At 35.9% G+C, this 14005-nt stretch overlaps 2 protein-coding genes across 3 annotated transcripts; one reads left to right on the top strand and one right to left on the bottom strand.

Moving 5' to 3' along the window:
* Nucleotides 1-101: 101 nt before the first annotated feature.
* LOC144201299 (alpha/beta hydrolase domain-containing protein 17A-like) lies at nt 102-5466 on the top strand. Of its 2 annotated transcripts, XR_013327307.1 has the most exons (7): nt 102-300; nt 1110-1195; nt 1308-1732; nt 1839-2033; nt 2113-2292; nt 2646-3734; nt 5000-5466. XR_013327307.1 is itself a non-coding variant. In XM_077723809.1 (6 exons), the coding sequence occupies exons 3-6, from the start codon at nt 1311-1313 to the stop codon at nt 2869-2871; spliced, it is 1023 nt and encodes a 340-aa protein (XP_077579935.1). In that variant the 5' UTR covers nt 102-300; nt 1110-1195; nt 1308-1310; the 3' UTR covers nt 2872-5466. The 2 variants fall into 2 exon arrangements, 1 of the variants encoding a protein (XP_077579935.1); XM_077723809.1 differs by having other exon boundaries at nt 2646-5466.
* On the bottom strand, nt 4680-13969 carry LOC144201712 (uncharacterized). The gene is made up of 6 exons (XM_077724471.1): nt 13838-13969; nt 13479-13575; nt 13226-13264; nt 13030-13129; nt 12609-12710; nt 4680-5901 (listed from the first exon to the last, which is right to left on the bottom strand). The coding sequence occupies exons 1-6, from the start codon at nt 13967-13969 to the stop codon at nt 5886-5888; spliced, it is 486 nt and encodes a 161-aa protein (XP_077580597.1). The 3' UTR covers nt 4680-5885.
* Between the last annotated feature and the right edge of the window lie 36 nt (nt 13970-14005).

Here is a 14005-nt window from a genome sequence, read left to right as displayed (position 1 = left end):
ATAATAAAATTTGAACTCATGATATACGTAATGCTTTTGTTTCATTGTTACAAGCGCATTTCAATAAAGTTTTTTTAGCAGACAATCCGGTTCCTGGCGTCACTTCCGGAATTAGTCGCACAGTGCGCGAGAAAAAAAAATCTCGTCGCCTAATATTTATTCTTATTTGCTACCAAGAGAATCCCTCGGTATATTTGAGTAAAACCATCCATGTCAAGATACAAACGGGACTGCCGAGGTGTGCTGCTTTTGTGCGCAAATAGGAGCACAGCAGCTTTTCTGCCAACGTACCGTTAATTGGTAAGTAGCTAGCCCGATGCTAACTTGTCTGTCTGGCTACTTGCCTTGGAACGAGTAGTAGTAGTACTTGTTTTTTTACCCTTTATTTTGATGTTTTACATTCATTTCAATTCTAGACAGCTTCAATTTGTCAAAGCGCTCAATGCTATTCGCGACTTTACGACAAGCTTATATTCAAATCTCCTGTGGATTGGACGCTGGGTTCTTGTAAAGGCTAACGTTAGAGGTTATCATCGTATATGATTAATTAGCATTTCTTTCCTGGATCTGGCTTTTTCAGCTTGGGTTTCCTTATTAGTCATTGATGGAAAAAGTGACGGACACATTACAGTTGCTTCCTGATCATGTTGCAAAACAATCGAGATTTGATAAGAACCTTAACATGCGGAAACATTTTTTGCCTTGTCTATGTTGTACGCGAATATGTTGTTCAAGTATTCGGATAATTAATATTATTACATTATAATGAAATGTTGCGTTGATTTTTTTCTTTTGTTTACATGTGTACAGTGTATACAGTGTGGACAGATTTGTTTATTAACAAGTGTCTTTAGTTTTGTACAATATGCCTGTATAGATGCGACTGTGGTCTTTTTAATTGAAATATATTTTTTTACCCAATTTGCTGCAGTTTTCGTTTATAAATTAATAATGATAAAAATATCATGAAAAAGTATGTATATAACTATATATTTAACTGCAGCACTCTTGCTAAAAGGTTATATTTCAATACAATGAAAATAACAGTTGCATATATGTATATATAGTATTTATAATTTATATATATTAAATGTATTTGTATCTTATAGGTCCATCAGGCTCAGTAACAACAGCAGAAGAACTTGGCACCCTTGCGTGCCAGTCCATTTTGAGACCCAGGGACTTTATAATCCAGGTGAAGAATTCTTTATACTAAACTCCCCACTATTTGCCAATTTATCCCCATCTAAACCTTCTAAAAATATTAAAATGCTTTCATCTTTATTACGTTGATTTCTTCCCTGCAGAAAATGAATGGTCTGTCCATACGAGAGCTATGCTGCCTGTTCTGCTGTCCTCCTTGCCCCAGCCGCATCGCTGCCAAATTAGCCTTCCTCCCACCAGAGCCCACCTACGCCCTCCTCCCTGACCCGGATCCCACGCCCGGAGCCGGAACATCATCCGGGCCAGCCGCCGGGGCCGCCCTGCCTACCCTGGGGGCTCCCGGACTCCGCTCCCGGTTGAGCGCCGGCGGCAGTGGCGGTGACAGAGGAGGTGGCGGAAGTTCGGCAGCTGGGGTTGGATGTGAGAGCAGGTGGAAGCTGCATCTCACGGAGAGGGCGGAGTTTCAGTATTCCCAGAGAGAGCTGGACGTGACTGATGTGTTCCTGACCAGGTCCAGCCGAGGAAATCGGGTTGGATGCATGTATATACGCTGTGCCCCTAACGCAAGGTGAGTGCTCCTATGCCCCAAAGCACATTGTAATTTGACCCTGTTGAGTATTCTTGTTGATCTTTCACACATTTCCTCTGAAATGCCCCCTTTTTTTGCTTATCAGGTTCACTGTGTTGTTCTCACACGGCAACGCGGTCGACCTAGGCCAGATGAGTAGCTTCTACATCGGCTTGGGGACACGCATCAACTGCAACATATTCTCTTACGATTACTCAGGCTATGGGGTCAGCACTGGCAAGCCGTCAGAAAAGAACCTTTACGCTGACATAGATGCCGCCTGGCACGCTCTGCGCTCTCGGTAAGACGGCCGAGGCATTCCGTCTCTAGCGGTAACGGGAGCCGCTTTTGTTAGTAACGTTCATCTCAATGGGTCGCAGGTACGGCATCAGCCCCGAGAACATCATCCTGTACGGGCAGAGCATCGGCACAGTGCCCACGGTAGACTTGGCGTCACGCTTTGAGTGCGCTGCCGTTGTGCTGCACTCTCCTCTCACTTCTGGCATGAGAGTAGCCTTCCCCGACACCAAGAAAACCTACTGCTTTGACGCTTTCCCCAAGTAAGTTCTGGGTTTTTTTGCACACCGAACACTTTTTTGAATACTTTTATTGTCTTTATACAAATATAATGAGATTTAAAGCGTCACCACAACGTGCGCAAATAATAACAACAACAAACAAACAAACAACTCGAGTTGAGTATGGTGATGGCTCTTGGAAAGAAACTGTTCTTGAGTCTGTTTGTCTTGGTTGTTATGGTCCTGTAGCACCTGCCCTCAAACACTTTTAATACTAATTGGCGAGCCATTTTTGAAACTAGTATAAACTACACACAAGATGAATGCTTCACGGGTTCTAATTAACTCGAGTGGACCTGAAATTACTTCTTTGCCCCCCCCCCCCCCCCCTCCAGCATAGAGAAGGTGTCAAAAATCCCGTCTCCGGTGCTCATCATCCACGGTACAGAGGACGAGGTCATCGACTTCTCCCACGGCCTGGCCCTGTTCGAGCGATGTCCAAAGGCCGTGGAGCCCCTCTGGGTCGAGGGCGCCGGCCACAACGACATTGAGCTTTACAGTCAGTACCTGGAGAGGCTACGGCGCTTCATCAACCAGGACCTGGCTGCGCAGCACGCCTGAGGAAAACGCAACCACGGCCTCGCTGCCGTGAAGGATTGAGTGAGAGTGCAGCTCAGGCGTACGTACATCATCTGTGTGTCTTTTTAAACGTTTTACTTTTTAAAACGATCGCATTCAAATAATTGTCTCTTTCAAATTTGAGTCTTTTTAAACTAGTCATTAGGTGTATTTATCCGTAGTGTCATGTGTTTGTAAATGGGGGGAGGTTCCATTCACCTTGAAGTCAATTTAAAACTTCTATACAAAAAAAAAGAGAGAGAAAAAAAAAGAAATAACTACGTTTTTTTCCCCTCAAAAAAGGCACACAGATGTCATTTCAAAGCAAATGAATGATTGAGGTCCTGGATGTAAAATTATGAGTTCATTTTCATATCACGGGCTAGCGTATGTATGATGTCTTTTTTTTTTTTGTAAATGAAGGACATACTTTCAACTTGACTAGTTTAATGTGAGGGGAAAGGCTTAGTGACTTATCAATATTGATGGGCTTTTTTGTCTTAGTGTGGCGTGTATGTATGAAAAATACCTCCACAGATTGACCAGCTTTTTTTAGTGGACAACACATCAATGATCTGACGACCACTCTAGTTTTAGTGGACATGAAAGCGTCCGACGAATAGTAACGTTATGCTTCACTTAATCCCCCATCGAGAAAACCTGTTTATTTCCTTCCTGTTTCCTGGCAGTGCCGCCGTAGCTTTTGCCTTTTTTTTTTTTTTACTCTTAGCTGCTTCTCCAGTTGGGGGTTGCGATTTTTTTTTTTCTCCCCAGTGTTGTTTTTCAGGTGGCGTTCCTGTGGAGGACTCTGACATCTTTGTGGAAACACTAGAAATGGACAAGCGTGACTGCGTACAACAGAGTAGGTGAGGGTGAAAGCTTGGATCATAGTGCTTTTGTTTTTTTTTAGTCTTCTACATTATGCATGAAGTTAGAAATGGTGAATTGAAGGAGCCATAGAACGACCGTGGGGGCCCCCTAAAGTCAATTGTAGCAAGTTCCAAGAATGTGCTAGTTTATCACTTGTAGATGTCCAAAGCTGCTGCTCACCCCAGTCCCAAAAGATTTGACATCCATTAGTGACTAAATTCACAGTAGAAGGATGTAAGGCCCCACGTGATTGGATGTTAACTAGGTTGTGTAGACTTTTTATACCCGGTGGAGACCTGGGTTTCAACTTTTCATGTTACATGATTACATTCCTAAATGTCTTAACTACGAATAGAATTTAACCACAGTCTAATTCAATGAAAATGACCCAATACAGTTACTTGGATTTTAAAAGTTAAACACAAGTTGTCAGCTTGTTTTCAATGCCAGGCATTAATTATTGTGCTCTTAGCGTTGTGCTATTTATTTCCGCATCTGCTAACAGAATTTAATTCCTTGATTGACGTTTGTTTAAAAGCAGAGGCAGTTTTTCCTCCTTTGTACTACCACAAGAATCCAAGACACTCACTTAAATATTGAGGCATGTTTGCCCAAATTTTGGTGGAACTTTGGAGCTTCTCTTACATTGTGGCTGAGGCTTAGTAGTGTAATTTACAGATATTTGTCTGCCTGGTAAAAGAAAATGTCCAAAAAGTGTCCCCAGTTCAGCACCTATGCTGGGTCTGTCTAGGTTATTTTAATGGTTTTACTGGTGATATAAGCTGCGAGTGATGGGTTGCACAACAAATCCAAAATGGGTGAGTGGCCACTATTTCCAATCTGACCCAAGCCATGCATTACTTTTGAGTGTGGTGCAGGTTCCACCACACACACACACACATTTGCACATAGTCACTCATGCTTAAATATACTATACAAAATGAAATTATACATACACTTTTATTCTTTATGTGTCAGATCAAGCATGAGAAAAGCAGGTCTTAAGTTGAGCATTGTTATTACTACAAGATGTAAAGTTATTGTCGGCTAACTAACTGACATCCTTTTAGCAAGAACCCGTAGGACCAGTTTGTACACCTGATTTAGTTGATGGCATGAATCACTTGAGACGAAACACCATTTAACAAAAAAAAAAAAAAAAAAAAAAAAAAGGGTTTGTGACTTAGCTGCTCGGAGGCTTTATCCTTTTAAAACAGGGAATCTCATCATTGTCCTCTTTTATTTTGTGTACTTTTAATAGCAACGGAGATCTGTTACCACCTTAAACCCAGGGATCTGCCACGTGTTCAAAGTTGGGGGTAACTTTTTTCTTATTTGGCATTTTTGAAGTTCAGAGGCCGCCTTTCCCCACGGACACTTTGTGTTATCAGGGATCCGTCTCGCAAGGGTTATTATATTGGGCGTGAACTTCATGCGCCATTGTGGTTGATGTTAATAGTTTTCCCGGGCCCTGAACGTATACTGAAAAGGGGCAAACAGTGAATACTGTATGCATGTCTATTGTGTTTTGCAGAGCAAGTAATTGGGTGGGATGGATGTTCTCTCTCTACTATATATATTCTATGAGGGCAAAACTGAACCAATGGCATTGGAGCTTTAAAGCGCTTTAAAAAATGGAAAAAATGGGACAGTTTTTTAAAAAAAATATTGCTGATACAAACTGATATGCTCATTTTTGTCCTAGGGTCAAGCGGGTAGGCGGGTGGGGGGTGGGGCTACTTGAACAATACTAGCAGACTGTTTATACTGTATGGTTACTGTACTTACCTATTCTATTCTTTGTATTATGATTTGTAATTTTATGTTGCTTTTTGAACTGAGACTATGATGTAATGGATTAATACATGGGACTGAATCTTGACCTTTTTATGGATAACAAAATAAAAGATCACTTATGTACAAAAAGGATCATAGTGGACTCGATCAGTTATGCTGGGAATAGATCATCGTAGTGGTGGCCCGCCATGTCGAGTGGTAAGTGCGTCCGCCTCGAAGCTCTGGGTTCCTGGGTTCAAATCCAGGTTATCTGTCTGTGTGCTGTTTGTGTGGTTTTTCCCCAGGTACTCCAGTTTCCTCCCACATTCCGAAAGATGCATGGTAGGCTGAATGGACACTGTAAGTTGCCCCTAGGTTTCTTGATGCCTGAAAATAATGCAAACAATGTTGTTTCAAACTAAATGTACTTCAACAAAGCTCTTTTGAATACTTGTTAACTCTCTTATTAATTGGACTCTATAAATCAACCCTAGTTCATCATTATCGGAATTAATTTTAACTGTCCTACATTTGTTTCTATATATATATACAGCCATATGTTCTCACCATGTATTTTTTCTAATTGCTGCATTACTCTGTCCGTGTATGTTCTATAAAGCCGTTTCTTTTGTCTGTTCAAACTTAATCTTCTTATGTTGCCATGTCAACTTAATCTGCCAAATCTCCCGTCTAGGACACCTGGGTTTGATTCCCGGTTGTGACACTTTTTCACTTAATTGTTTCTGTGGACTTCTCAAGATACTCAAATGATTACTAAGAAAAGCGTATGCACTTGGTTGGCGCAGAGGTTAGAACACTGGACTCCCATCTGGGGGACCTGGGTTCGATTCCCGGTTCGGACACTTTTTCACTTGGTTGTTTCTGTGGACTTCTCCTAACAATACTCAAATGATTACAAAGGAAAGTGTAGTCACTTGGTTGGCGCAGAGGTTAGATCACAGGACTCCCATGTGGGAGACCTGGGTTCGACTCCCGCTGCCGTCGTTTGGCTGAAAATACTTGGAAAGAAGAATTGGTCAATGGAATAAGAAGAAGGGGAAAAAAAAAAAGAAAAATCTTATTAATTTATATTAAACACTTAGTCATACTTTTCAGCAAAAGGTTATATTCCGAACTGCCTTCGGCAGTTCGGAAGACAGTTGAAGGACCTGTCTGTGCGAAAGGCGTTCTCGGGTCGGCCTTCGGCCGACCCTCGACCGCTTGCTTGGTCAGTGAACCGCCGACACCGGGGCGCGAACTCACGTTCTCTCCGTGCAAAGGCGAGTGTGCAACCCACTACACCAACTCGTGCCCCACTTATACATGGGTGTTGAAACGTTTCATCTAAGGAAATGGGGGTAAACACTTAGTCATTTTTTTGACTAAATGTTTCATCCACCACTGAATACTTATACACTTAAACACTCAGCCATTAGAAATTATTCTTTTAACTGAATAACATTGGGAAAATCTTTGCCTGCACTGGGATTTGAACCCAGGTCCTCAGATGTGGGAGACTGATGACTTAACCACTGGGCCACCACCCTGTGAGAGAAAGCAGTAGTACTTATACTTTTGTCACTTTCATTTACCTGAATAATAGTAGGAAAATCTTTGCCTGCACTGGGATTTGAACCCAGGACCACAGAGGTGGGAGACTGATGACTTACCCACTGGGCCAACACTGTCCATGATTAAACAGTACTATTTGTTGGTTTGTCTCTTTTCACTCCTAGATCATACTTAGTACTTTACGATACCTTCAAGTGGGAAAAGTTAGGTAAACTTACAAAGCAGAGCAAAAGCAGGAATTTTCTTAAAAAAAACGACATAGTATAATAAGGCTTTTTTTTGTCTTGAAAATACGACATAGTATAGTAAGGCTTTTTTTCTTTAAAAAACAACATAATATAATAAGGCTTTTTTTGTTTTGAAAATACGACATAGTATAGTAAGGCTTTTTTTCTTAAAAAATGACATAGTATAATAAGGCTTTTTTGTCTTGAAAATACGACATAGTATAGTAAGGCTTTTTTTCTCAAAAAACTAAATAGTATAGTAAGGCCTTTTTTCTTAAAAAACGACATAGTATAGTAAGGCTTTTTTTTCTCAAAAAACGACATAGTATAGTAAGGCTTTTTTTCTCAAAAAACGACATAGTATAGTAAGGCTTTTTTTACTTAAAAAAACGACATAGTATAATAAGGCTTTTTTGTCTTGAAAATACGACATAGTATAGTAAGGCTTTTTTTCTCAAAAAACTAAATAGTATAGTAAGGCCTTTTTTCTTAAAAAACGACATAGTATAGTAAGGCTTTTTTTCTCAAAAAACGACATAGTATAGTAAGGCTTTTTTTCTCAAAAACGACATAGCATAGTAGGGCTTTTTTTTCTCAAAAAACGACATAGTATAGTAAGGCTTCTTTTTTTAAAAAAACGACATAGTATAGGAAGGCTTTTTTTTCTTATAAAACGACATAGTATAGTAAGGCTTTTTTTCTTAAAAAACGACATAGTATAGTAAGGCTTTTTATCTCAAAAAACGACATAGTATAGTAAGGCTTTTTTTCTCAAAAAACGAAATAGTATAGTAAGGCCTTTTTTCTTAAAAAACGACATAGTATAGTAAGGCTTTTTTTTCTCAAAAAACGACATAGTATAGGAAGGCTTTTTTTCTTATAAAACGACATAGTATAGTAAGGCTTTTTTTCTTAAAAAACGACATAGTATAGTAAGGCTTTTTTTCTCAAAAAACGACAGAGTATAGTAAGGCTTTTTTTTCTCAAAAACGACATAGTATAGTAAGGCTTTTTTTCTCAAAAAACGACATAGTATACTATACTATGTCGTTTTTTGAGAAAAAAAGCCTTACTATACTATGTCGTTTTTTGAAAAAATAAAGCCTTACTATACTGTCGTTTTTTGAGAAAAAAAAGCCTTACTATACTAAGTATAGTAAGGCTTTTTTTTCTCAAAAAACGACATAGTATAGTAAGGCTTTATTTTTTCAAAAAACGACATAGTATAGTAAGGCTTTTTTTCTTATAAAACGACATAGTATAGTAAGGCTTTTTATCTAAAAAAAACGACATAGTATAGTAAGGCTTTTTATCTCAAAAAACGACATAGTATAGTAAGGCTTTTTTTCTCAAAAAACGAAATAGTATAGTAAGGCTTTTTTTCTTTAAAAAACAACATAATATAATAAGGCTTTTTTTGTTTTGAAAATACGACATAGTATAGTAAGGCTTTTTTTCTTAAAAAATGACATAGTATAATAAGGCTTTTTTGTCTTGAAAATACGACATAGTATAGTAAGGCTTTTTTTCTCAAAAAACTAAATAGTATAGTAAGGCCTTTTTTCTTAAAAAACGACATAGTATAGTAAGGCTTTTTTTTCTCAAAAAACGACATAGTATAGTAAGGCTTTTTTTCTCAAAAAACGACATAGTATAGTAAGGCTTTTTTTACTTAAAAAAACGACATAGTATAATAAGGCTTTTTTGTCTTGAAAATACGACATAGTATAGTAAGGCTTTTTTTCTCAAAAAACTAAATAGTATAGTAAGGCCTTTTTTCTTAAAAAACGACATAGTATAGTAAGGCTTTTTTTCTCAAAAAACGACATAGTATAGTAAGGCTTTTTTTCTCAAAAACGACATAGCATAGTAGGGCTTTTTTTTCTCAAAAAACGACATAGTATAGTAAGGCTTCTTTTTTTAAAAAAACGACATAGTATAGGAAGGCTTTTTTTTCTTATAAAACGACATAGTATAGTAAGGCTTTTTTTCTTAAAAAACGACATAGTATAGTAAGGCTTTTTATCTCAAAAAACGACATAGTATAGTAAGGCTTTTTTTCTCAAAAAACGAAATAGTATAGTAAGGCCTTTTTTCTTAAAAAACGACATAGTATAGTAAGGCTTTTTTTTCTCAAAAAACGACATAGTATAGGAAGGCTTTTTTTCTTATAAAACGACATAGTATAGTAAGGCTTTTTTTCTTAAAAAACGACATAGTATAGTAAGGCTTTTTTTCTCAAAAAACGACAGAGTATAGTAAGGCTTTTTTTTCTCAAAAACGACATAGTATAGTAAGGCTTTTTTTCTCAAAAAACGACATAGTATACTATACTATGTCGTTTTTTGAGAAAAAAAGCCTTACTATACTATGTCGTTTTTTGAAAAAATAAAGCCTTACTATACTGTCGTTTTTTGAGAAAAAAAAGCCTTACTATACTAAGTATAGTAAGGCTTTTTTTTCTCAAAAAACGACATAGTATAGTAAGGCTTTATTTTTTCAAAAAACGACATAGTATAGTAAGGCTTTTTTTCTTATAAAACGACATAGTATAGTAAGGCTTTTTATCTAAAAAAAACGACATAGTATAGTAAGGCTTTTTATCTCAAAAAACGACATAGTATAGTAAGGCTTTTTTTCTCAAAAAACGAAATAGTATAGTAAGGCTTTTTTTCTTTAAAAAACAACATAATATAATAAGGCTTTTTTTGTTTTGAAAATACGACATAGTATAGTAAGGCTTTTTTTCTTAAAAAATGACATAGTATAATAAGGCTTTTTTGTCTTGAAAATACGACATAGTATAGTAAGGCTTTTTTTCTCAAAAAACTAAATAGTATAGTAAGGCCTTTTTTCTTAAAAAACGACATAGTATAGTAAGGCTTTTTTTTCTCAAAAAACGACATAGTATAGTAAGGCTTTTTTTCTCAAAAAACGACATAGTATAGTAAGGCTTTTTTTACTTAAAAAAACGACATAGTATAATAAGGCTTTTTTGTCTTGAAAATACGACATAGTATAGTAAGGCTTTTTTTCTCAAAAAACTAAATAGTATAGTAAGGCCTTTTTTCTTAAAAAACGACATAGTATAGTAAGGCTTTTTTTCTCAAAAAACGACATAGTATAGTAAGGCTTTTTTTCTCAAAAACGACATAGCATAGTAGGGCTTTTTTTTCTCAAAAAACGACATAGTATAGTAAGGCTTCTTTTTTTAAAAAAACGACATAGTATAGGAAGGCTTTTTTTTCTTATAAAACGACATAGTATAGTAAGGCTTTTTTTCTTAAAAAACGACATAGTATAGTAAGGCTTTTTATCTCAAAAAACGACATAGTATAGTAAGGCTTTTTTTCTCAAAAAACGAAATAGTATAGTAAGGCCTTTTTTCTTAAAAAACGACATAGTATAGTAAGGCTTTTTTTTCTCAAAAAACGACATAGTATAGGAAGGCTTTTTTTCTTATAAAACGACATAGTATAGTAAGGCTTTTTTTCTTAAAAAACGACATAGTATAGTAAGGCTTTTTTTCTCAAAAAACGACAGAGTATAGTAAGGCTTTTTTTTCTCAAAAACGACATAGTATAGTAAGGCTTTTTTTCTCAAAAAACGACATAGTATACTATACTATGTCGTTTTTTGAGAAAAAAAGCCTTACTATACTATGTCGTTTTTTGAAAAAATAAAGCCTTACTATACTGTCGTTTTTTGAGAAAAAAAAGCCTTACTATACTAAGTATAGTAAGGCTTTTTTTTCTCAAAAAACGACATAGTATAGTAAGGCTTTATTTTTTCAAAAAACGACATAGTATAGTAAGGCTTTTTTTCTTATAAAACGACATAGTATAGTAAGGCTTTTTATCTAAAAAAAACGACATAGTATAGTAAGGCTTTTTATCTCAAAAAACGACATAGTATAGTAAGGCTTTTTTTCTCAAAAAACGAAATAGTATAGTAAGGCCTTTTTTCTTAAAAAAACGACATAGTATAGTAAGGCTTTTTTTTTCTTAAAAAACAACATAGTATAGTAAGGCTTTTTTTCTCAAAAAACGACATAGTATAGTAAGGCTTTTTTTCTCAAAAAACGACATACTATAGTAAGGCTTTTTTTCCTTAAAAACGACATAGTATAGTAAGGCTTTTTTTCTTAAAACAACGACATAGTATAGGAAGGCTTTTTTTCTTATAAAACGACATAGTATAGTAAGGCTTTTTTTTCTTAAAAAACGACATAGTTTAGTAAGGCTTTTTCTCTTAAAAAACGACATAGTATAATAAGGCTTTTTTTGTCTTGAAAATACGACATAGTATAGTAAGGCTTTTTTTCTCAAAAAACTAAATAGTATAGTAAGGCCTTTTTTCTTAAAAAATGACATAGTATAGTAAGGCTTTTTTTCTCAAAAAACGACATAGTATAGTAAGGCTTTTTTTCTCAAAAAACGACATAGTATAGTAAGGCTTTTTTTACTTAAAAAAACGACATAGTATAATAAGGCTTTTTTGTCTTGAAAATACGACATAGTATAGTAAGGCTTTTTTTTCTCAAAAAACGACATAGTATAGTAAGGCTTTTTTTCTCAAAAAACGACATATTATAATAAGGCTTTTTTTACTTAAAAAAACGACATAGTATAGTAAGGCTTTTTTTCTTATGAAACGACATAGTATAGTAAGGCTTTTTTCTCAAAAAACGACATAGTTTAGTAAGGCTTTTTTTCTTTAAAAAACGACATAGTATAATAAGGCTTTTTTTGTCTTGAAAATACGACATAGTATAGTAAGGCTTTTTTTCTTAAAAAACGACATAGTATAGTAAGGCTTTTTTTCTTAAAAAAGTGACATAGTATAATAAGGCTTTTTTTGTCTTGAAAATACGACATAGTAAAGTAAGGCTTTTTTTTTCTTATAAAACGACATATAGTATGGCTTTCTTTTTTTTAAGGAGACTGAATGACAGTCTTTTTTAATAGCAAAATTGTTAATCGTCCACCAAGATTCGAACCCGAGCCTCCCACATGGTCAGGTGAGTGAACCTCTACGCCACGCAGCCCACACGGCAGTCATTTACTAAAACCTATCTTTCACTCATTCTTCTTAGAGAAAATGACAAATTATGAAGCTTTTCCAACTATGATGACTATCACATTTTCACTTGGGAGTGTTTGTGGTGGAATGCAATCTTTTACTTTGTGTCTCACAGGTATCCAACTATGGCCTTCTTGCTTCATCTGATCTCACCGATAATGGTTTTAAACCGGTTTGCGACAAATTTGCCCGCATGTGTGTACATGTACTCACTCTCTGTAACTCAGGGAGAGTTCAGTCAAAGAGTTGAGCTGCTCCTCCAGCGCTATCATTCTCAGCCCCATGTAGCCGGACACCAGCAGAAGAAGCACCAACCTGGAAACACATACATACACACACACATGAGTTCCTTGATAAAACACTTATTTCACTGTCAATTTCAATGTGACACAAAAATAAAATGTCAATATATGTGAATGCCTCGTGTCTATGATGTCTTTTTTAATGATATTTTAAGTGTTAAACCACACCCACTTTGGACAGCTATAAAAGAAAAATACTCCATTATCCAATAGCCAAGAAGAAGGAAATGGTAATAATAATGCTAAATTAAAAACATTTGTCTCTGTCACGTGTTGGTGCTTTATACCTAAGATATTCCCAAATGTGTTCCTTAAGGCATATAAATACTTACAATATCAAGTAGACATAGAAGACTGTGCTGAAATTCACTCTTTGTCGAAGGAAAAAAAAACATGTGACGTCCTCCATTATCCTCCAAAGCAAGGATGAGGCTGTGTGACAAGAATTAATATGCAATGTTTAAATATTCCTTCAAAGGCTGATGGATTGTTGGAGCAAATTTAAGAAAAATAAATAAAAAGCCTTACACATAACATGGTCCATCTCTTCTGTACTTTCTGTGGGTTCTGTCAATAAGAATATTTAGAATGAAATGCTAATTTTATCAGGAGCCATTAACTTATGATATACATAGGTAAATAAATACATTTAGAAGTTGTCAAATTGAACATTAGTGTTTTTCTTTTCGGTCCAAAACTACAAAAGAATGCTTTATCTCCACCTTAATATCTATATATCAAAAGGAAAACTTCCGTCAAGAACAAAATACTTAACCTTTACCTTTTTCTGACGTTGTGTTGTCGTGGTTCACATAACTGCATTTTTCTCCACTGATATCGTTATCCACGTCATCATCAACATTGTAATGACTGTACACCTTTGGAATGAACATATGGGCAATTAGTACATCATTTGCATGCAACATGCATTGGTATTACAATCAATTTTTACCCTACAAACTATAAATCATAAAAAAATACATTAAAAAAACACCATCATGCACTATTATCCTAAAAATGTCCACATTTCAGACTATGCACTAGTCAACAGAATGCTAATTTAGGACCTGTGTGTCTGAATTTGCCCTAAAATGATTTGATTTATGAACATTCCAAGTGTCATTGTTTTAGTTAAGTTACCATGTTGGAATCGTCTTCATTCTCTGCCGAGGAGTCGTGTGGGCTGCTTTTGGCGCTTCCTCCCTGTGTCGCAACAACAGCAGAATTAATGCTTTGGCTAACATTGATGGAGGCGATAGACATCCGATCCATTTCGGAAATTGGATTGGACGTCTGTTAATTGGTGTT

Source organism: Stigmatopora nigra, chromosome 9, assembly GCF_051989575.1.
Source record: "Stigmatopora nigra isolate UIUO_SnigA chromosome 9, RoL_Snig_1.1, whole genome shotgun sequence".
Classification (NCBI taxonomy): Eukaryota; Metazoa; Chordata; class Actinopteri; order Syngnathiformes; family Syngnathidae; genus Stigmatopora; species Stigmatopora nigra.
This window is presented reverse-complemented; position numbering and strand designations above follow the sequence as displayed.

Excerpts from the sequence above, each read along its gene's own strand:
- LOC144201712 (XM_077724471.1), bottom strand. The coding sequence starts at position 13,969 with ATGGATCGGATGTCTATCGCCTCCATCAATGTTAGCCAAAGCATTAAT. Across the intron at positions 13,265-13,478 it reads CAACACAACGTCAGAAAAAG|AACCCACAGAAAGTACAGAA; the intron begins GTAAAGGTTAAG and ends TCTTATTGACAG. Across the intron at positions 13,130-13,225 it reads AGAGATGGACCATGTTATGT|CCTCATCCTTGCTTTGGAGG; the intron begins GTAAGGCTTTTT and ends CTTGTCACACAG.
- LOC144201299 (XM_077723809.1), top strand. The coding sequence starts at position 1,311 with ATGAATGGTCTGTCCATACGAGAGCTATGCTGCCTGTTCTGCTGTCCT. Across the intron at positions 2,034-2,112 it reads TGGCACGCTCTGCGCTCTCG|GTACGGCATCAGCCCCGAGA; the intron begins GTAAGACGGCCG and ends AATGGGTCGCAG. Across the intron at positions 2,293-2,645 it reads TGCTTTGACGCTTTCCCCAA|CATAGAGAAGGTGTCAAAAA; the intron begins GTAAGTTCTGGG and ends CCCCCCCTCCAG.